The 23,136-nt window shown below is 46.9% G+C and overlaps 2 protein-coding genes across 3 annotated transcripts in view; both read right to left on the bottom strand.

Moving 5' to 3' along the window:
- The window catches only part of LOC134205789 (protein-tyrosine sulfotransferase), a 463,178-nt gene that overhangs the window by 198,561 nt on the left and 241,481 nt on the right, over positions 1-23,136 (bottom strand). The gene's annotated exons all lie outside the window — the stretch shown is intronic.
- LOC134207010 (low-density lipoprotein receptor-related protein 2-like) overlaps positions 4,332-23,136 on the bottom strand; it is a 52,904-nt gene continuing 34,099 nt past the window's right edge. The window contains 1 exon segment of the mRNA XM_062682750.1: positions 4,332-6,123. Within this exon segment, the coding sequence (XP_062538734.1) occupies positions 5,915-6,123 (209 nt within the window). The 3' untranslated portion in view covers positions 4,332-5,914.

Raw genomic sequence — 23,136 nt, forward strand, 5'->3', positions numbered from 1 at the left:
ATCGGAATGTCCTTGCCGACAGGTAATTGTTGATGATTTTCACCAGGTAGCTACCCGCATAATTACAAACTGTACATGGATATTTTCCCGTGTGGTCGACAACAGTATCCTTTACTGTTGACAACTGTAAATGAACAATCTCATATAAAGTTTTAACAGTTTGTGGTACGGTTATTTGACAAATAACATTATGTTGAATGGGTTGTTAAGTTATGTCACCATAAAAAATCGTCTGTTTTCGCGTGCAAAATTTTCGCTCAACAGTATGATAAAATGTTGACATATAATGCAGGAAATAAAGAACATTTTAGAGACAGCATGTTATATGTTGACATTTAGTGATGATGTCGAGCAGTTATGGTTGAATCGATCGAAAAGTATTCGATAACCGCAACGTAAACTGTGAAGCTATATCTTACATCGTAATAATGATTCTGACCATATAACATGTTGTTTTTTATTATGCGGGTAGGAAGATTGTAGCGTTATAGTTTGTACACCAGGCCATCATGCCATACATTGTCAAATGCCTTCTCGACATCGAGTCAGACAAACTTGTTCCGTCTGAGGACGTTGATAACTCTAGTCAGTTGGTGTACAGTTGATCGACCGCGTAGAGCAAGATGTTGAGATTTTCGGCAGACTCAACTAAGCGGTGATGAAAAGCTTTTTCGAACTGCTTGGATAACCCTGAGAGAAGGCTGATGGAACGATAACTTCTGGGGGCGGAAGGATCCTTCCCAGGCTTCCGGATGGGGATGACTTTCGCTGACTTCCAGGACGATGGGAAGTAGCTGAGCCGGAGACACTGATTAAAGATCAGCGAGAGGTGCTCAAAGAACGGAGCACTCATGTGTTTGAGCTCGAGATTCAGGATGCTGTCGAAGCCTGGGGCCTTCATGTTCTTCGACGATTTGATATAGGCCGTCAATTCGCCAGCTGAGATCTCCAACTCCTCCGAGAAGTCGTTGGGAATCAAATGGATGTTGTTAGCATGCTCGTTGACGGCTGCTTCGTGTGGACTGACGATGTTCTGCCCAAGATTGTGTGAGCTGACGAAGTGACGACCTATTTCAGCGACCTTCTCTGCAGGAGTTATCAAGCGATCCTTAGAGCCATTATTGTCTAGTGGGATCAAAGGTGGAATGGGCCGATGCTTGGATTTTAGTATTTTGGTCATTTTCCAGAACGGCTTAGCATAATCTGGGAGAGTGCGGATCTTATTTGAGAAATCGATATTTTTGAGGTCCACCATTCTGGCCTGGATAATTTTTGTGATTCGATTGCAGCGTGCCTTAAGTTCAGGCAGTCCAGTACGCTGGAACTGCCTGCGAGTGACATTCCGCAATCGAATCAAATCTTTGGTGAGTGTATCGATGTTTAAGGAGTTGCTTACCTGCCGAGGCGTCGGTACGTGTTGCTCCCGGGCCGCCGTGATCGCCTCCTCGATAGCGCAAAGCTGGCGGTCGATACTTTCCGGCGTCTCCGGACGCACCTCGTAATCGACGGTGTTATCGACGCACTGCTGGAACCGCTGCCAGTTCACTCGGTGGTAGTTTCGCCTTAACTGCTGGTGCCGATTAACCGAGGAGCCCAGTTCCGCCACCACCGGATAGTGATCCGAACTGAGCTCCTGGTAGACGACCGGCTGCGAGACGTGATCACTCAGGTTTGTTATGTAGAGGTCGAGGGTTGCGTGGACACCGGACCGACTCAGCCGAGTGGGGGAATCCGGGCTCAAGATCGTGTAGTGGCCTTCCTCCATGTCGTTGCTCCAGATGGTGCCGTTTTGATTGCCGCGACTGTTGCCCCAGGCTTGATGTTTGGCATTGAGGTCGCCGGCAATGATAAACTGACCTTGCCTCCGCGTAAGCTTGACGATGTCCCTCCGAGGGGCAGCCGAAGATCCATCGCCGGCTTTGGCTTGCGTTGGACAGTATGCCGCGATGAGCGCGATTGTGCCGACCGAAGTGGTAATTTCGACACCGATCGCCTCGATGACACTGAGCTGGAAGCTTGGAAGCAGACGACAGTTGATGTTGTAGCGAAGAGCGATGGCCACACCGCCTCCCCTGGACGGCCGGTCGAGTCGCACGATGCGGAAGTTCGGGATGTTGACGTTCACCTCCGGTTTTAGGTGCGTTTCGGTGATGAACGCCACGTCTATTTCCTTCTCCTCAAGGAAATCCTTCAGCTCAATTATTTTGCTCTTTAGCGAGCAAGCATTCCAGTTGACGAGGCCCACCCTAGCAGCCATTTTTAATGATGAACATACCAAGAGTGAAGACCTTGTCGAAGCGGGTTTTGCAGCCGCGCAGCCGAGTGGCGAGCTGCGCGAAGATCGGCATCAGTTGCTCCGGAGTGTACAGCGGGGCAGATTCTTCGGGTGGGACGATGCTGGAGCTTGGGCCGATGCAGCTGCCGCTGCCAGTCGCTTGTGCGACTGTAGCGGTTTGAGTATTGGAATCACTCGACGGGGAGCCGAGATAGCTGGAAAGTTCACCTCGTTGATTACAGGAACACGGTTCTTCTTCGGAATGGTCCTGGTGGAAGCCTTCTTCCGGATTTCCAGGAACTCGGCTCTCTTTGGGCAGCCCTTTGTGGTGGCCACCTTCATTTTGGCCACCTCCATTTTGTCGCACTCGTCAGTCGGATGAGGTTCGCCACACTTGTTGCAGTGCGGCAGTTCCTGGTGCCGTGCCCGAAATTAAAGCAGTTGGTGCATTGCGTGACATCGCGGTGCACTGGTCGATATCGCTCCCAGTCAACGACGGTGTAATTTATAACGCCAACCAGCTTCAGGTCCTTCCAGGTAGTGGAGCCGTGCTCCATATGGATCAGATAAAGCTTGTCGCGATATCTCCTCGCCTTGTCGTGACGAGCGATCTTGTGCACGGCCACTGGCTTCAGTCCGCAACTTTCAAGCTCTGCTTGGAGCTCTTCCTCCTTCATGTCGTGAAGTCCTCGCATCAAAGCCTTGAGCGGCTTCGTACCGGGGTGGTCATGAGTGTAGTACGCATACTTGTGGACTTCGAGGAACTCCACGACGGATTGATTATGGTCCTTATTTGCCGGCATCACTTTCACGCCCTCGCTGCAGAGCCGAAAAGTACATTTCAGCCCCTTAGCGATCAGCTGGCGAATTTTTGGGCGTAAATCCGGTGGATCGCCTTTCACAAACACGGGCGGGCACTTCTCCTTCCGCTCCGGTTGCACCTGCGATTGCTGCTTCTTCCTCTTTTTCGGCGGATTGCCGGCGTCATCAAGCGGCAACGGCGAGAACACGTTGCTCTGCAAAAGCTGCTTGGAGGGGTTACCCTCGCCTCCAAGAGCAGTGCGCTTAGGCACTTTTCCAGCGACCGAATCCGCCACCGAGTCTCCCATGACGGGTCCGGGAGAAAATAAAGCCAACGCGACGAAGCGAAAACCTAAACAGCGAACGAACGAGAAAAAATACATGAAAAAAATGCGCTAGCAAAAAACACGTCCGTACGTGCTGCTATCTCGAACTGGAATGATTGCGATGATGAGCAGCTGTCGAAAGAGTGTTCTCGCAGTATAACTTAAATAAAACTAAGGTTAGACTGACCGACTGAACACCAGCACGATTTGACAGTTAACCCACGGGAAAATTGTCGAATGCGAGGGGTAAAATGACAAATGGATAACATCCGCTTCAGCCTTACTAAATCAAGATTTTTAAAAATTGTTTGCTCCCAAATAAAGATGAAAAAGATTTTTATGCCTGAAAATAAAGGTGAGGTTAAAAAAATATGTGGCAACACTGGTCAGATCTCCGAGGCGTGCACACGCATCCACAGATAGCTGCTGTCATCCTATTTCGACCAGACCATTCCACAGAGTGGCCTCATTATTGGAGATCGAATCGATGCCATCAAAAACCGATATCAACCGAAATTCGAGAGCATAAACATAAACAGCATAAACATTATGGAAGAGCGGAGACGAAATCTTAGAACAAGCGTTGGACCGGAATCCAGTAGAACATTGTAGCAGAGCCAGACCCAGGAGCTCGTGGCGACGTAGCTTAATAAAGATAAGCCGAGCAGCCGCATAAGGATGGAGATCTTTTACGTTGGCCCCATTTACCTCTAGGGAAACCGTGAACGTTTGGAGAAATTGGAAGAACATCGCCCAAGACCGGCAATAATGAGGCTTTACAGTACGCCATGCATAAGTGTAACGACCGACGTTGTAGCCAACTAGGTATCCAGGTATGTAATACGAATATTTGAGTTTGCTATTTTCAACCAAGCCTAATTTGATAACCAATCTTTCGGATGTTCTAGAACTTAAAATGATCAAGGAAATTATCTTTAAAATAATTTTTATTAAAACAGTTCTTTAAAATAATTATCTCTGTCTCTTGCTCTCTGAATCGCGAATGCATAGCACACATTCGTTCACAACTGTTTTTGTTTTCTCTTCCTGCTTCGCTTATTGTGCTTTCACCACATCTTAAATATTGCGTTTTACCGTTCGGCCCCGCCTTCAATTGGGGCCGCCAGCATTGCTGCTTGATACTTTTTTTTGCATCTTGATTGGTCTGTGTCGGAATATCAAAAACTCCGACTGCTTCCTTTTGATATGTTTCATATTTGAGAGGAAAAGCAGGTCTACCCATATTTTGGTTCTCCCCTACACAAGTATGTATAAAAAAAGAACATCTAATTATTTGTCTCTCACTATTTAGTTAGGCATTAGGGAAATCACTCACTTTCAGTTATTCAAGTAGAACGAACTCACGGGTAATGGTTAGTACTTTATAGTTACACAGAGACAGGACTGTCTCCAAATACATACTTCTATTTAACGGGGCACAGTGGCTTACCATTGACGATATTGCAGGGAATATTTTCTCCTCTCTGTTTGGACTGAGATTTACTAGTTTCGGTGCTCGATCCGTCTGCATCACGCATATCGGAAAGGTTATGTTTCCTCTATTTTTTGGACGGATATCTGGTCGATAACTCTGTTCGGTTGATTGAATCCATGATTTTAATTGACTTTCAGTGAAGGAATGTTTTATTCTTTTGAAAATATCACCACTTTCATACTCTAAATATGACTCAATATCAAGACAATGATCACTCTCGCTTTCATTTCTACTCATACTTTCAGTTTCTCTTTCTCACATTAAAATTCTAAACCATTTAACAGATCTACATCTTTAGAAAACGATTTCTCCGCGAATGTGTATATTTGTGTATGTTTAGGGAGTGTTGATTGCAAATCAGTCATCAATTAAAGTTGCACATGTTATTTATTTCACAGTAAAAAGCAACTCTTTTCAATTGTTAACTTTATCAATAACATTTTATCCTAAAACTGTGATGTTTTAAGATCTGTCGTTTTGCATTTGTCTTTTTCCGTGGTTACTTTTCAGCACTGCTCTTCTACATTTGTTTTGCCTTTAAATGTATATAAATATCAATTTTAAAAAAATTAACGATACTACACTTAGATTGCCTATGTACAAACGTTTCATCAAAAAACATTTTCATTTACAAAGCCCGTTCACGCTCTTGCCCTTGTGTGCGCTTGTGCGGGATCCGTATGGGTGTTTCCTCAAGTGCTTGTTGCTATGTATAAATATGTATAAGGTCAACCTTTTCTGGAATGTTCGTATTTGTTTGTTAGCATTCTGCGCACTTTTCCACATGAGCTTGGCTCCAATCAACAAAGTTTAAAATTCAATAAAAAAAAGTCATAAATATTATCGTACGCTGTGGGCGTACCGTTTTCGTCCAGTGTATAGTGCGTTTGTGTGAGTGCGGGCGTGGCGTCGCTTGGTGTACGATTGATTCTCACTCTCTTTCTCTCTTTCAAATTTCTAGATGTGTATGTACTTGTGAATGTTTCCGTTTCGGTTGTTAAAGACTTGGATACCTTATCAGCACTCGGATTTGTCCTCCTCCACCAGCAGCTGGGTATCCTTGCCGGTGTCATGGGACGAAGGGCTCAGCTCCTTCGGACGCAGATTCAGCTGCGGTGACGTACGATGCGTTATGCTACTTGGCGCCAGGATGGCCGACACCGGTTCCGTGAATGGGCCACTTACAGATTTACTGTTCTTGGCCTCCATGGGAACTTCGTAGATTCCTGGAAAAAATATTCACATTTATTAAAAAAAATATATTTCACTGCACATTTGGCAATGACAAGCAAAAAAACAGAGTGTCTAACTTCACTGATTACAATCCACATGGTAAAGTAAATTTAAATGTTCTGCTTGAAAAAAGGCGTAGGATTGCCAGTCCGGAGATGGCAAGTTCGATTCAAGTTTAAAAACAGAGAGAATTATGCTAACGTAAGCATTGTACTACCCCGAACAAGGGTAGTGGGGCTGGGAAGTTGAACCCCAGCCAGGTACCTCCAAAACCGGGAGAGGAAGGACCTGGAAAGGTCCGTCCACCCAGGAAAGACGGTGGTAAGGGGTTACGGCAGGCTGAGAGCTCTCAGCCGCACCAGACCAGGGAAATTACTCTGCCGATGCTGCGGATTGGAGGGACATAAGGCACAATGCTGCACGAACCCTCCCAATAGTTTAATTTGCTCCAGCAAAGCTGCGAACAGCAAGTACCCCACGGAGGTTCGGTGTCCCCGGTGTTTAAGCGTGCTGCAAAATCACAGTGCAGGTAACGCAGCTGGCTTGCTCGGCCTCGCCCGAGTGTCCGTTGTGCGCAGGTTTAGAGGAAACGGCAGAACACGTGTTGTTCGTGTGCCCACGTTTTCGCGCAATGGGTGACCACATGTGGTCTGCACACTACCCTGGACAACCTAGTTCGGAGGATGTGTGTAAAGATGAAGTTGGCTGGAACGCCGTTTTATCAGCTATCGTCCAAATCGTGTCGGAGCTTCACAGAAAGTGGCGCGAGGACTCGAAGAATGGCTAGTTCAGGTGCCAATTAGAGGTGGTCCAAGGGCTCGGAGTCGGCTTCAAGGGTCATACCGGTGCCCTGTGGTCGAACTCGATTTTTTTATCGAACAAGTGGCCGCGCGAAGAACAACATGGTATGGTCGCTTTCGCGGCGTCGGTCAACCGGGCGGGTTCCGAGCCCGAGGACGGAAAGGGGTCCTCGTCAAGGCAGGGGCAGACGTAGCCACCGCGTCGGCAAGTCCCTCTGTGTGTTGGCGAATAGACCATATCGCAGAGATGTCAATTTGGGGTGCACGCGTGATACCAGTCGTGCAGAGGGAAGCAGGCGCGAAGTCGACCCTTCCGACCTTCCGAGGACATAGGGCGTGGTAAGTGTGAGATATAGATAGCGCCTTATGGAGTATGAATAATACTCTGTGAAGAGAACTGTGAAGTCATAGCAATGTTGGTATCACTGTCATGAAAGCCAATCACAGTCTATGCTCACAGGCCGCATTCCTATTGCCGCATTCACGATCGAACATTGGATTAGGTAGGTTGAGTCTCTTATATTTGGGGTGATTCCTTTCGGATAAAATCGGAATACCACATTTGGCGATCGTGTCAGTCCTCCGCTAATTCGCGGAGATCAAATCGCGAATTCCTATATTCCTAAAGGAATCATCCCATAACGTTCATTCTATAAGAAAAAGTATCATATCAGTTTGCCAAGATGGCGTAGCCTCGGCAATGACCGTCGTCGAAAGCCTAATCCTGTAGAGATAATCAGGGCAGAACAAGTAAAAAAAGGCATCGCTACACTGATATGAAGAGCGGTAATTGTGAAATTAACATCGAAATATGATTTTGGCACGGCAAATGCTGGGTAAAGCGTACCATTGGTACTTCGCGTACCTGAAGGAATAAAATAGACCCCATCTCGCGGTCCTTAGCCTCTTACCCAGCAACGCCTATCCCTACCTCCCCGCGGTGCTGGCCGGGATACGAGCAACCTTAGGGAAGATCGGGTAACCAACCCCGGTGGGAACTATGGTCGTATGCTGACAGGGAAGGGGGGGGTTGCTCCTCTCCGGAGGTGCAAATCTTATTGAGCGTCTGTTCTCCATTTCAGGATCGGCTCACAACAGCGTCTGTTCTCCATGTTAGGGGCGGCTGATCATCGTCCGAGTGCCAGCGAGGGACTCTAAGTGAAACTGTGCACCATGGTCCACCGGAAATAAGGAGGAATGGTCCTCCGGAAATTTAGGGGGTTTGGTGTCAGGCCCTGCAAGCCAGCCTTTAAAAAATCATAAGCAACGAACAATCAACAAGAGAGTACCGACCGGAACCATCGGCGAAGACCACTGCGACGAAAAGGGACTAGCGATTGGAAACTCGGTTCGTGGAACTGCAAATCTCTCAACTTCATCGGGAGCACACGCATACTCGCCGATGTGCTCAAGGACCGTGGATTCGGCATCGTAGCGCTGCAGGAGGTTTGTTGGAAGGGATCAATGGTGCGAGCGTTTAGAGGTAATCATACCATCTACCAGAGCTGCGGCAACACACATGAGCTGGGAACAGCTTTCATAGTGATGGGCGATATGCAAAGGCGCGTGATCGGGTGGTGGCCGATCAATGAAAGAATGTGCAGGTTGAGGATCAAAGGCCGGTTCTTCAACTTCAGCATAATCAACGTCCATAGCCCACACTCCGGAAGCACTGATGATGATGATAAGGACGCATTCTACGCGCAGCTGGAACGTGAGTACGACAGCTGCCCAAGCCACGACGTCAAAATCATCATAGGAGATTTGAACGCTCAGGTTGGCCAAGAGGAGGAGTTTAGACCGACTATTGGAAAGTTCAGCGCTCACCGGCTGACGAACGAAAACGGCCTACGACTAATTGATTTCGCCGCCTCCAAGAATATGGCCATTCGTAGCACCTACTTCCAACACAGCCTCCCGTATCGGTACACCTGGAGATCACCACTGCAGACAGAATCACAAATCGACCACGTTCTGATTGATGGACGGCACTTCTCCGACATTATCGACGTCAGGACATATCGTGGCGCTAACATCGACTCGGACCACTATCTGGTGATGGTTAAACTGCGCCCAAAACTATCCGTCATCAACAATGTTCGGTACCGACGAACGCCGCGGTACGACCTAGAGCGACTGAAGCAACCTGATGTCGCCACTGAATACGCGCAGCATCTCGAGGCAGCGTTGCCGGAAGAGGGTGAGCTCGATGGGGCCCCTCTTGAGGACTGCTGGAGTACAGTTAAAGCAGCCATTAACGACGCAGCGGAGAACAACGTCGGGTATATGGGTCGAAGTCGACGGAACGATTGGTTCGACGAAGAGTGCAGACAGATTCTGGAGGAGAAGGACGCAGCGCGGGCGGTCGCGCTGCAGCAAGGTACCCGGCAGAACGTGGAGCGTTATAGACGGAAGCGGAGACAGCAGACCCGCCTTTTCCAGGAGAAGAAACGCCGCCTGGAAGAAGCGGAGTGCGAGGAGATGGAACAGCTGTGCCGTTCTCAAGATACACGCAAGTTCTATCAGAAGCTCAACGCATCCCGCAAAGGCTTCGTGCCGCGAGCCGAAATCTGCCGGGATAAGGATGGGAGCATCTTGACGGACGAACGTGTGGTGATCGAAAGGTGGAAGCAGCACTACGAGGAACATCTGAATGGCGCTGAGAGTACAGGCAGTGAAAGTCAAGGCAGCGGAGGAGATGACTACGTCAGTTCAGCGGACGATGGAAGCCAACCAGCCCCCACCTTGAGGGATGTTAAGGATGCCATTCAACAGCTAAAGATCAATAAAGCAGCTGGTAAGGATGGTATCGGAGCTGAGCTCATCAAGATGGGCCCGGAAAAGCTGGCCACTTGCCTGCACATACTGATAGTCAGAATCTGGGAAACCGAACAGCTACCGGAGGTGTGGAAGGAAGGGGTTATATGCCCCATCTACAAGAAAGGCGACAAACTGGAGTGTGAGAACTTTCGAGCGATCACCATCCTTAATGCCGCCTACAAAGTGATATCCCAGATCATCTTCCGTCGTCTGTCACCATTAGTGAACGAGTTTGTGGGAAGTTATCAAGCCGGCTTCGTTGACGGCCGCTCGACAACGGACCAGATCTTTACTGTACGGCAAATCCTTCAAAAATGCCGTGAATACCAGGTCCCAACGCACCATCTGTTCGTTGATTTCAAGGCGGCATACGACAGTATAGACCGCGTAGAGCTATGGAAAATTATGGACGAGAACAGCTTCCCTGGGAAGCTTACCAGACTGATCAAAGCAACGGTGGATGGTGTGCAAAACTGTGCGAAGATTTCGGGCGAACACTCCAGTTCGTTCGAATCGCGCCGGGGACTAAGACAAGGTGATGGACTTTCGTGCCTGTTGTTCAACATTGCGCTAGAAGGTGTCATGCGGAGAGCCGGGTGTAACAGCCGGGGTACGATTTTCAACAGATCCAGTCAATTTATTTGCTTCGCGGATGACATGGACATTGTCGGCCGAACATTTGCAAAGGTGGCAGAACTGTACACCCGCCTGAAACGTGAAGCAACAAAAGTTGGACTGGTGTTGAATGCGTCAAAGACAAAGTACATGCTTGTGGGCGGAACCGAGCGCGACAGGGCCCGCCTGGGAAGCAGTGTTACGATAGACGGGGATACCTTCGAGGTGGTCGAGGAATTCGTCTAACGGCTGACAACAACGTTAGTCGTGAAATACGAAGGCGCATCATCTGTGGAAGTCGGGCCTACTACGGGCTCCAGAAGAAACTACGGTCGAAAAAGATTCGCCACCGCACCAAATGTGTCATGTACAAGACGCTTATAAGACCGGTTGTCCTCTACGGACATGAAACATGGACAATGCTCGAGGAGGACTTGCAAGCACTCGGAGTATTCGAGAGACGGGCGCTAAGGATCATCTTTGCGGTGTGCAAGAAGACGGTATGTGGCGGCGAAGAATGAACCACGAGCTCACCCAACTCTACAACGAACCCAGTATCCAGAAGGTAGCTAAAGCCGAAAGGGTACGATGGGCAGGACATGTTGCAAGAATGCCGGACAGCAACGCTGCAAAGATGGTGTTCGCTTCCGATCCAGCAGGTACGAGACGGCGTGGAGCGCAGCGGGCGAGGTGGGCAGACGATGGTGCAGAACGACTTGGCGAGCGTGGGGCGTATCCGAGGATGGAGAGATGCGGCCTCGAACCGTGCATTGTGTTAACTAAATAAATGAATAAATGAAATGAATGATTTTGTTTGACACACAAATGTCAGATCGAAAGCTCGCAGCGCGTTGTTTGCCGGAAAGCATAAAGCTGGCAATGTCCGCTGACTGAATAGCTAAGTGATCTTGTTGTTTTGTTGTGCATATGCAAATCGATGACTTGGCATGTTTGCCGAGAGAAATCATCAAAGAGAATCTGTTTCCTATTTTGTTGTTTTGCGTTCAAATGTCGGATCGAAGACTCACAGCGTGTTGTTTGTCTATATGACAATGTCCGCTGACGGAGAAGCCAAGCGGTTCTGTTGTTTTGTAACGTAAATGTCAAATCGAGACCGGGCCGATGTTTGTTATGAATGCACCAAATCACTCACAGCATAACACAGGCCAATAACTATTTAGTTACTATAACGGGAAATCCTATTTAAAGTCTGATTACAGAAAATGGATATCGGAAAGTACGTCCGTGCTCCTCAGGAGGAGTCCGATCAGCTTCCTGACGTGGGAGCTGAGGTAGAAGTCAAGAGCGAGTCTTACGAGCATTTCGAAGATGTCAGAGAAGAGACTCACACAAATCTCATGGAGCGATTTGCACGGCTCGAGCAAACGGTTCTGAAAATGGTAGAGGCATCATACGAGAGTCGAAAGTAAAAAGCTGCAACCTCTTTGACGGATAATTGGTCAAGAAGTAAATCGTTTTCCAGAAGTGAATCTGTGAACATACGCTGGGAGCATCTCAAGCCGTTTCCACGAGATGTACCCTCGTCTAAGCTGTGGGAAACCTGGAATCGGTACTTGGAAACATTTGAGATTGGTGCAGAGTTCAGTAACGCCAATACACCGGCGGATAGATGCCGACTTCTCTACCTGGCTATGGGCGAGGAGATGCAGGCTATAGTGCGAGCTGCGGAACTCCGTCCTCCACTTGATGACGACGACTGCTACGGGAGGTTTGTACAGGGCATTGACAATTACCTCAAGTCCATGTCAGACCCGGCCGTGGAACATGAAGCATTCTTGAATATGCGGCAGTTGGAAGGCGAGTCAATTGTCCGGTTCCATGCTCGGTTAGTTGAAAAAGTCCGGCTGTGCGAGTATAGCCCTGGCGACCAAACACGTTTCGTACAACTTCAACTCCTTAAGGGGATGCGAAACCAGGAGCTGGCCAGATACGCAAGAATGTACGGACACGACACGCTTTACGTCGTTCAGGCAGCGACACGCAATGAGGCGTACGAGGCAGGATTACAACCAGGTAGTTCGTCTGGATCACCAGTTGCTATGGCGATGAAGAGAAGCGTTCAAAAAATTTCGACGACCCGATCCAAGCACCGCGAATAAACCAGGCAGAAAACCATCTACAAACCCATCGCACAAGAACTCTGTAAGCAATGCGGACGCTTAGCTCACAAGGAATACGTCATGTGTCCCGCTATTAGCCGTTAATGTAACATCTGCAAGAAGCGTGGCCATTTCGCAGCCATGTGCCCAACGAAGGGCATCATTAGCGTTGAGGAAGACCAGCTAGACTCGAAGGAAACGGCACCGTTCGACTCCGTCAAGCAGAAACATGAGGTATAATCTTTAGTAGTATTCAATCTTCGTTTGTTGAACATGTACTTGAATAAAACTCCTTTATGAACTTCAACATACATCATACGTTTGTTTTTTAATTTGTAGTCTTTGCATCTAATCACCTATAAAGATGCGTTGGTGACCTGCACTGTAGGTGCTTCAGCGATCGAGTTCTTGATTGACTGGGGGTCTGATGTCAATGTTATTGGCGGCCACGATTGGGCACTACTGAGGGACAGTATGGACAAGAACGGAGATGCTATCGAGTTTTTGCATAACGATACGGATTTCACAGTCCACGCGTATGCTGCTAACAATCCGATGATAATCCAGCATTGCTTCAGGGCGAAAGTGGAAGCCGTGGGACTTTCTAAGCCTTTGGTGTGGGCCGACTTCGTGGTGGTGCCAGAAGGACGTCGTTCATTGCTAGGCAGGAAAACGGCAGGAGAAATGAAGCTGTTAAGAGTAGGAGCCACCGTAAGTGCTTGCAAAGCATTGGAAGTAACTGTTGAAATACCAATCGATTCACTCGAGTAGAACACTTGATAAACAATAACAACTCTCGTGAGGCCATCACGATTGTTTTGTAAACAATTCTCTTTTCACCCGTTCCCTTAATATACATGTAATAATCAACTGTGGTAGGATGTATTTTATATGACATTTGTAGAGTTTCAATTTCGAATTATCCAAATGGCTGCACGGGCAGTGCAGCCAGTTCAGCTGAAAAACAACTTGTTTAATAAATAATATTTTATGTTTCACAACCATAACATGTAAAATATTAGCCAATACGGACGATGAAATTCAATATAGTTATCAGTTCTCAAACCTATTCCGTGTGTTTTTATCACAACGAAGGGAAACTTCAACAGTAACATCACCATTCCCAAACTTCAGGTCTCATCTGCCCCTGAATGGATCAGCGGAATGTCCGCCGTTGCAAAGGGGAAAGGAGACTTCAGATTAATCGTTAACATGCGGGCGGCTAATAAAGCCATAAAACGGGAATATTTCCGGCTGCCCCCGATTAACGAGATGAAGTCCAAACTTCATGGAGCTAGATTTTTCTCCAAGCTTGACCTATCGAATGCATACTACCACCTGGAGTTAGACAAGGGATCCAGAGATCTAACAACTTTCTTGTCAGAGCATGGTATGTATCGCTTTAAAAGGCTGATGTTCGGGGTCAACTGTGCCCGGAGATATTTCAGCGAGAAATGACCAGAGTTCTAAAAAAATTTACAAATGTCATCATCTACATCGATGACATCCTGATCTTCGCTGGAACGCTGTCTGAATTAAGAAAGACCGTAGCCCAAGTGATGCATGTTTTGAGAGAAAACAATTTGACGCTAAACCCGGATAAGTGCGAATATGATAAAAGCTCAGTGACGTTCCTCGGGCATAAATTGGATGAAGAGAAATCCCATATCGACGAGAAAAAGGTGAAACTCATATGTGAATTCAGACAACCAGCAACGGCATCGGAGCTACGTAGTTTTCTTTTGCCTGGCCAAAACCAACGGAAAGCATTAGCCGCTGTATGGACAGTCGAGTATTTTGCTTATTATCTGTTGGGCAGGCTCTAGAGACTCTAAGAGAGAGCTCACGAGAGCTGATGGTTGGGCACTGTGACTGAGCCCCTACAATTATGATGTAGAGCATGTGAAAGGTAGCGATAATATTGCTGACCCTCCGTCCCGCTTGTATACCGGAAGAGATGAACCATTCGACGGTGACAATAGTCCGTGGGAAATAGCTAGGCTAGAAGCCGATTCGGTAGGCTTCATGACAGAGGAAGAGATACGCGGAGCTACAGCTCGCGATGACATACTCCTTAGCGTTATGACGGCTCTTGATTCAGGTGAATGGCCTACGCAATTGAAACGGTTCCAGCACTTAGCATCTGATCTCTACGTATCCAACGGTCTGGTGACAAAAAACGGATGCATTGTCATCCCGAAAAAAAAAAAAACGCTGGAAGTCGCCCATAACGGTCACCCTCTTTCCCCCAAAGTATTGTAATGGAACGCGTATGGTGGCCTGGCATGCCCGGCCACGCTGAGAACTGGGTCAAAGCTTGTCGCATCTGCGCTGCTAACGGAAAACCGGAGAGACCTACGCCTATGCAGCGTTCATTAGATTCCAAAACTGTTTGGGAGGCTATTGCAGTAGACTTTAATGGTCCCTACTCCAAATTCGGCGGAATTTACATCTTCGTAATCGTGGACTACAGGTCGAGGTACATCATTGCTCGCCCGGTAAAATCGACCAGCTTCGAGCACACGGAAGCAATCCTAGACGAAGTTTTCGATAGGGAGGGACTCCCACAAACCGTTAAGAGCGATAATGGACCGCCTTTCAACGGGGAGGAATACAGGTCAAATTGTTCCAGTCGTGGAATATTTAGTAACAACATTTTCGACTCCTTTGTTCCCACAACAAAACGGCCTGGCCGAGACGTATATGAAGCTGGTGAACAAGGCTATGGCTACAGCCGTAAGCACAGGACGCAACTACAACGAGGAGCTACAAGCCGCAGTTGAGGCCCACAACTCAGCGGCAAACACCGTGACGGAAGTTCCACCTGAGGAGGTAATGTTTGGAAGAAAAGTCAGGAGAGGACTTCCACTGCTAAACCGAGCTGAGATTCACCACGACGAGGAATTGTTAAGCCAACGGGATCGGGATGCCAAACTTCAAGGCAAAAAGCGAGAAGACAATCGACGTTCTGCACGAGAGTGTCGTGTCAAGCCTGGCGACTTTGTAATTGTTGAACGCCAGATGCGAACGAAAGGTGATTCGAGATTCGATCTAAAACGGTACACGGTACTCGCGGAGAATAACGGCAGCCTGCTGCTAGTCGACGAGCAAGGATCACGCGCCACGTGACACAGACCAAAAAGGTGTACGAATTGTCTGAAACCCGGAAAAGAACGTTGAGCACTGTTGGTCATGAGAACACAAGTACGAATAAGCGGCCTATGCGGGACAAGAAGGCTCCATCGTATCTTCATGAATATGTACGAAATCTAGAGTAGAAATATTATCCTAAATTCTTTTTTTTTCATACCTAGTTCGAATAGTTCAAATAAATCCTTTTGAGAAGACACTTTCAGAAATTTGAATTTGAATTTGGATTTGATGCTGAAACGAAAGCTGGAAGAACACTCAATTTGTATTTGTGCAAGGTCGTGCCAAATAATAAACATACTATTCCTTGCTTATGATACACAAATCCCGTTGCATTTACTACTAAAATTAGATCAGAAACTTTTTTCTGATAAACTGGTAAGTAAAAATGCTGCAAAACAAAAATTTCGACTTTTTTGGTTAAATATCTTGGCTGTGCATATGCACAGCACATGTTTCGAAATGGACAAACTGATATGAAATTTGCGAAAAATAATCCACGTGTCTTGGAGGGACTCGAACCCTCAACCTCCTACTCTCTAGATAGGCGTGATCACCCCTACACAACAAGACCACTTAATGGTCACGTTTGCGGAAAAGCCATCAGAACCCGAGTACCAACCTCCACCGCAGTTAGATCTCTCGGTTAGCTCGACGTCGGATGTAAATAAGAGAACTGTCAAAGCGTCAACAATCCACCTCAAGCTCCTCCTGGCGATGGGTACAATTAGGGATCCTACATTCCTAATATAGGATCCCTAGGTACAAGAGACTCTTGTACACATGTACACATTAAAAAATGTTTACACATTTTATCCAAATGAAATGTTGTGATGTTCACAGCAGTATAGATAGTAAAACTATAGGCAGATAAGCGGTAATAAAGCGCTATACATAACATACTTTTTTTGTGAGCAGAGGGAAGATGTGAGATATAGATGGCATCTTATGGAGTATGAATAATACTCTGTGAAGAGAACTGTGAAGTCATAGCAATGTTGGTATCACTGCCATGAAAGCCAATCACAGTCTATGCTAACCGGCCGCATTCCTACTGCCGCATTCACGATCGAACATTGGATTAGGTAGGTTGAGTCTCTCATATTTGGGGCGATTCCTTTAGGATAAAATCGGAATACCACAGTAAGGCCACTCGGAAAGCCGGCAATGCGCTGGCACGATACCATGGTGTTCTTCTAAAAAAGCGAGTCACGCTGTTCGGTGCTGCAAGGACACGCAGCTAACCTTTTCAAAAATTCGGGCTCGATGTTGCCCACCTACAGGATGTCATTCAATTGGTTACAAAGGGGGCGATTACTTGTTTGTACTTGGCACAGTATACGTCAAAAACAGATGGCATTAAAATTATTTCTTCTTTCGTCAAGTGGAAGAGAGGTGATGATTCGTAGTCTTATCCTTCAAAGTATGCCCACTTCTATAAACTGCTCGGAAGCCATGCTGCTTAAGAGTAGCCAGAACAGTATTTGCCACCTTCTGGTAAAAAGATCATCTTACTCTTCTTTCCTTTTCCGGCTGCAGTGTAGTTGCGTTTTGACGATGCTTTTTCCTTTCCTTTCTTTATTTTGTAGGCACTCTGTTCAATGATGGTTCCGCTACTGGCATTTGACTTGGACTGGGGGGTGGATGAGGGTTACAGCCGTAGTGATCATTTAACCATTCGTTTTAAGATCAACTATGGCGTGCAACATCCGAGGTCCGGAAATCAGGTCCATGGGTGGAGAACCAATCACTTCGACAGCGAAATTTTTGTTAGACTCTTGTCATTTCAATTACAACAAAGACAGCATTATATTTACTTCAGTGTATCATTTATACTCTTTGCACTCTTTGTTTCACACACATCCACACAATTACTGTAGATCACAACAATATAATTAAATAAACTTCCATTCCGAGGTAATCGGTTAACTGTACCACACGTCATTATCTTTTCTCCATACTGCGCGTATCACAATAGGTTATGGGCCTGCGTGCGGAGAAAATATAAAAGTAACGCCATCTTTTTCGGCTCGTTTCGTAATCGAAATTCGCAAAATTTAATTTTTTTCGCGTCGTTTTTTTTTCTGTTCGTCGCGGTAACCATCGTCTCAGTGCAACTAAATATGGACGGATCCCGCTTTAGCATCCAGAAATTAAATAACAGCAACTATCCCAGCTGGCGTTTTAAAGTGGAGCTGCTGCTCATCCGCGAGGAGCTCTGGCGCTATGTTGAGCCAGGAGTTAAGCCGGATGCCGAAGAGGCTGCTGTTTGGGATGCAGGTGACGCAAAGGCGAGAGCAACCATCGGGCTCCTGATTGATGATAATCAGCACAGCTTGATTCGAACCGTGAGAACCGCAAGAGATAGCTGGCTAGCATTAAAAAATCACCACGAGAAAACCAGCCTAACCTCCAAAGTTTCCCTTCTAAAACGCATTTGCGATAAACGCTATTCGGAGGGGGAAAGTATGGAGGAACACCTGTTTTCCATGGAGGATTTATTTTCTCGATTGGCTAACGCCGGGCAGGAGTTGGCCGAAAACCTCGCGGTCGCAATGATCTTACGAAGTCTTCCCAACTCATTCGACGCTTTAACAACTGCTCTCGAGAGCCGGGCAGAAGCTGACCTTACGTTGGAGCTTGTGAAAAGGATTTTTTGGACGAAGCTGCTAAGCGTCAGGGTACCGAGACGGATTCAGTGCTGAAGGTCAAGGAGGAAAGTAGAAAAAAGAAGCAGATCATCTGTCATTTCTGCAAGCAGCCGGGGCATAAACAAAAGTTTTGCCGGCAGTTTATTCGAGAAGCGGGAAAACGGAGCTACGTCCAGTCGCAGCCTAACAAGAAGAAAGAAGATAGTGTTTCGTTCGCGTTCGTGACCTGTGTTGCCGGGAATGGTAGTATGGACAAATGCTGGATTATTGACTCTGGTGCCACGAGTCACACGGTTGCGGACCGAGATTTTTTCACCGAATTGCGTCCTAGTGATGTGAAATGTGTTAAGCTGGCGGACGGAAAAGTGGCCAAAGTGGAAGGCGAAGATTACGGTGAAATCAAGTGCTGTGACGAAAAGGGTGAGCGCAGGAAGATGCAGCTTAGCTTAGCACTGTACATCCCTACCTTGGCGATGAATTTGCTCTCGGTGTCGGCGCTCATACAGAAGAAAGCGACAGTGTTCTTTAGTGCCAGCGGTTGCCAAATCAAGAAAGACGACACGACAGTAGCGGTGGCCAGTCTTAAGCAGGGTTTGTACCAGTTGAAGCGGCACGACGAGGTTATTATGACAGTGAAGGGGCAACACAATGACAACTGCAAGCACGTCTGGCACAGAAGATTTGGCCATCGGGAGCCGAATGCCATCAAGATTTTGGAAAAGCGCAACCTAGTGAATGGATTTAAGGTAGTCGATGAACCGTGTGAATGCTGCCTCAAGGGTAAAAGTACACGTCTCCCATTCCCTAAAGAGTCCAAATCGCGTACTGTGGCGCCTTTAGATATCGTTCACACTGATGTGTGTGGTCCAGTGGAAGTCCCTTCGGTGAGCGGGTACCGATATTTTATGACGGTTATAGACGATTTTTCTCGTTATTGCACGGTGTACCTGCTCAAGGAGAAGTCGGAAGTGGCCGACAAAATGGAAGAGTATGTAGCCTACGCGAAGAACCACTTCGGTCGCTGTCCGAAAATTGTGCGATCAGATCAAGGAGGAGAGTACTCCAGTAAACGCTTACGGTGTCTCTACAAGCGACAGGGGATTGTTGCTCAGTTTACAGCAGGGTACAGCCCACAACAGAACGGAGTGGCTGAACGTCGTAACCGATATCTCGTAGAAATGGTTCGATGTTTGTTATTTGAAGCTGAACTTCCGCAGTGCTATTGGGCAGAAGCGTTGAATGCGGCGGTATACCTCCAAAATATTCTACCAACAAAATCAGTGGATGTTACCCCCTACGAGCTGTGGTTCAACGTTAAACCGAACGTGAGTCATTTGCGAATCTTCGGCAGCACCGCGTGGGTTCACACACCGAAACAAAAACGAAAGAAGCTCAGTGTAACAGCTCAAAAGCTAACGTTCGTAGGCTATTCTGCAGAACATAAGGCCTACAGGTTCCTAGACCGATCAACGACACGGATACAAATTTCATCCATTTGCTTCAAAAATATACATGTTTACTTCCAAAATGGTAAAATGTTTGAACCAAACATATTTATTGTTAAAACCAAATTAAATCCCTGTTTGTTTTATACGTACACTAGTGGGCAGCCCCTCGCTCGCTCTTGCAAAAGTAAACAAAAACTCGAGTTCGGATCGGATCCGATCGGAGGTCAACGGAGGAGCAGGAGCAAGCGTGGAATAATATGTTTTCTTGCTTCCGAATTGATGATAAGGATGTTTTTCAGGTACAGAAAGGTAAGTAAATGAAATATGAACGATTGGAATTGTGAAATCTGGTAGTCAAATGCTACCAGAATATGAAAATTGGTAGAGTTGATAAGAAAATATTATGAATGGCCGAACCAAAACAATAATATCCATGTTTGCTTCAAACATTTAGCTGGTTGAAACAACTTGAAACGCACATTTGATTCAAAACAAAGTTTTCGTTCGCTTCAAATGCAACAATATGTTTGATCCAAACATATTTATTTTTGATGCCAGAACAAACTGAATTATTGTTTGGATTTACCTAGAATATGTTTGTTTTAACGTAGTTTTTCTGCGTGGAGGAAAATCATCATAAGTCGTGATGCAAGGTTCGTAATAGAAATACCCGTAGCCAGTGATCCGGAAAATACACCGAGCAATGAGGAAGGCGACACTGTCGAATTCGAGTTCCACCAGCGAAATCTACTAAAACGCCCATCGTTGCAGACGATGCCGATATAGAGGCCATTGAATATACGACGGAAGGGTCAGACGACAGTTTCCATGGATTCAGCGACGATGATCTTACGCTGGGAGAAGAAGTGGATCAACCAACAAGATGTTCCGAACGTTCCACTAAGGGGAAACCACCAGCGAGATACGCTGACCTAATGGGTGCAACGTTCCACAGCATCGACGAACCCAGAAGTTATAACGAAGCGGTGAATAGTCACGACAAGTCAGCCTGGCAAGCAGCGATGGAACAGGAAATGGCTTCTCTCAACGAGCATCAAACGTGGGATCTAGTCCGACTTCCTCCGGGTAAGAAGGCTATAGGATGTAGATGGACCTACAAGAAAAAGGAAAACGAAACCGGACAACCCGTGCGGTATAAGGCGAGGCTCGTTGCACAGGGGTTCTCGCAACAATACGGCAGTGATTTTGACTAAGGTGTTCGCTCCCGTTGTCAAGCAATCGACGCTACGAACGATGCTAACGATAGCGAGCAGAGAAGGTATGCTGGTTAAACATCTCGACATAAAAACAGCGTACTTGTATGCCGAGCTTAAAGAGGACATATATATGAAGCAGCCACCGGGATTCGCTGTGGACAACGGGCAGGTGTGCCGCCTCAGGCGAAGTATATATGGCCTCAAACAGTCGGCTCGAGTTTGGAATGAGAAGATAGACAGCGTGCTTCAACAGATGCAGTTTCGAGCAGCCGATGCAGATTCTTGCCTATATGTTCGTCAACGGAACGGAAAGTTAACGTTCATTTTAATCTATGTCGATGACATCGTCGTGTTTTGTCATTCAGAGCGTGAGTTTCAGGAGATCTGCAGCGTACTTCAGAAGCAGTTTAAGCTATCCAGTCTTGGCGAGTTGCGGCAGTTTCTCGGCATTCACGTGGAGAAAGTCGGAGATCACTACACACTCAATCAGCAGAAGTACATCGAGAAGCTTGTAACCAGGTTCGGACACGAGGATGCGAAGATTTCCAAAATCCCCTTTGATCCAGCTTTCGTGAATCAAAAGGAGGAGGAGGAGCTACCTAACAACACTTCCTACCGTAGCTTGGTCGGTAGTTTGTTGTTCGTCGCGGTCAATGAGCGTCCGGACATCTGCGTCAACACGTCACTACTAGGTCGCAAAGTTACTAAGCCAACCAACCGCGATTAGACTGAAGCTAAACGTGTCTTACGATACTTCAGAGGAACGAAGGATCTCCGGTTGCATTTGTAAGCGAAGGAAGCGGAGGTCTCGAATGTTATGTCTACGCCGACTGGGAAAGCAACGAAAGAGACAGAAAATCGAACTCTGGTTTCCTTATCAAGTTCGGCGGCGGATTGGTGAATTGGGGTACGCATAAGCAATCATGCGTTGCGCTATCGTCGACAGAAGCGGAATTTATTGCTCTAGCGAAAGGATGTCAGGAACTTTGTGGCATCTGAAGCTCTTGAAGGACATCAACGAGAAGCAGCTTACGCCGATCCCTGTGTGGGAAGACAACCAGTCTTGTATCAAACTGGTGGAGTCAGACCGCATTGGGAAGCGATCGAAACATATCGATACCAAACATGCCTTCGCTAAAGATCTGCAGAAACGTGAAGTCATCGATTTGAAGTACATTCCTACATTCGATATGGAAGCGGATATGATGACCAAACCTTTGGAGCGCATCAAGTTAGAGAAACACCGGAATGCGATAGGCATCAGATCCATTGCCAATACCGTCTTCGTTGAGGAGGAGTGTTAGACTCTTGTCATTTCAATTACAACAAAGACAGCATTATATGTAGAAATTTTGGCTATCTCAGTCTTTAAAACCATTAAACGATTATCGTTTTACTCTGCCCGACGCTAATCATTTAATGGTTATAAAGACTGAGATAGCCAAAATTTCTACATAAAAACTATTTCCAGTCGTTTCCAATACCAGACAGCATTATATTTACTTCAGTGTATCATTTATTCTCTTTGCACTCTTTGTTTCACACACATCCACACAATTACTGTAGATCACAACAATATAATTAAATAAACTTCCATTCCGAGTTAATCGGTTAACTGTACCACACGTCATTATCTTTTCTCCATACTGCGCGTATCACAACAGTTTTTACCGCGGCCCTGGGACTGGAAGCGAACACTGAGGATCTAAGCGGGGATGCGTTGCTGGTTGTCCTATAACGCGCGTGCAACGCCACCATGCCGAGAATTGGCAGACGCCTGGTATACTGGTGGAAACCCGAGATTGCGGCCCTTCGATCAACCTGCCACAAGGCTAGACGAAAGATGCAACGTTCCCGCACCAAGGATGAAAGAGCGGACCGCCGTGAAGTGTTTCGAACTGCGAAACAGGCCTTTAACAAGGCCATCAAGAGCAGTAAGAGAGCGTGTTTTGACGGCCAAGACGAAAGGGAGCTCTTCAGATCGGTTTTCGCAAGGTTAAGTCCACTTTGGACATTTATAACTCGGTGGTAAAGATCGCCGAGATAGCGATCAAAGCATTCAACAGCGCAAGCTTTGATGCCATCGCGCTCTCATTACACCGGGTGGGCCTGTACCGGATTTTGGGAAGCTATTTCCAGAACCGTGTACTATTATACGATACCGATGCCGGTCAGAGAAGTGTTC

This window comes from Armigeres subalbatus, chromosome 1, assembly GCF_024139115.2.
Source record: "Armigeres subalbatus isolate Guangzhou_Male chromosome 1, GZ_Asu_2, whole genome shotgun sequence".
Taxonomy (NCBI): domain Eukaryota; kingdom Metazoa; phylum Arthropoda; class Insecta; order Diptera; family Culicidae; genus Armigeres; species Armigeres subalbatus.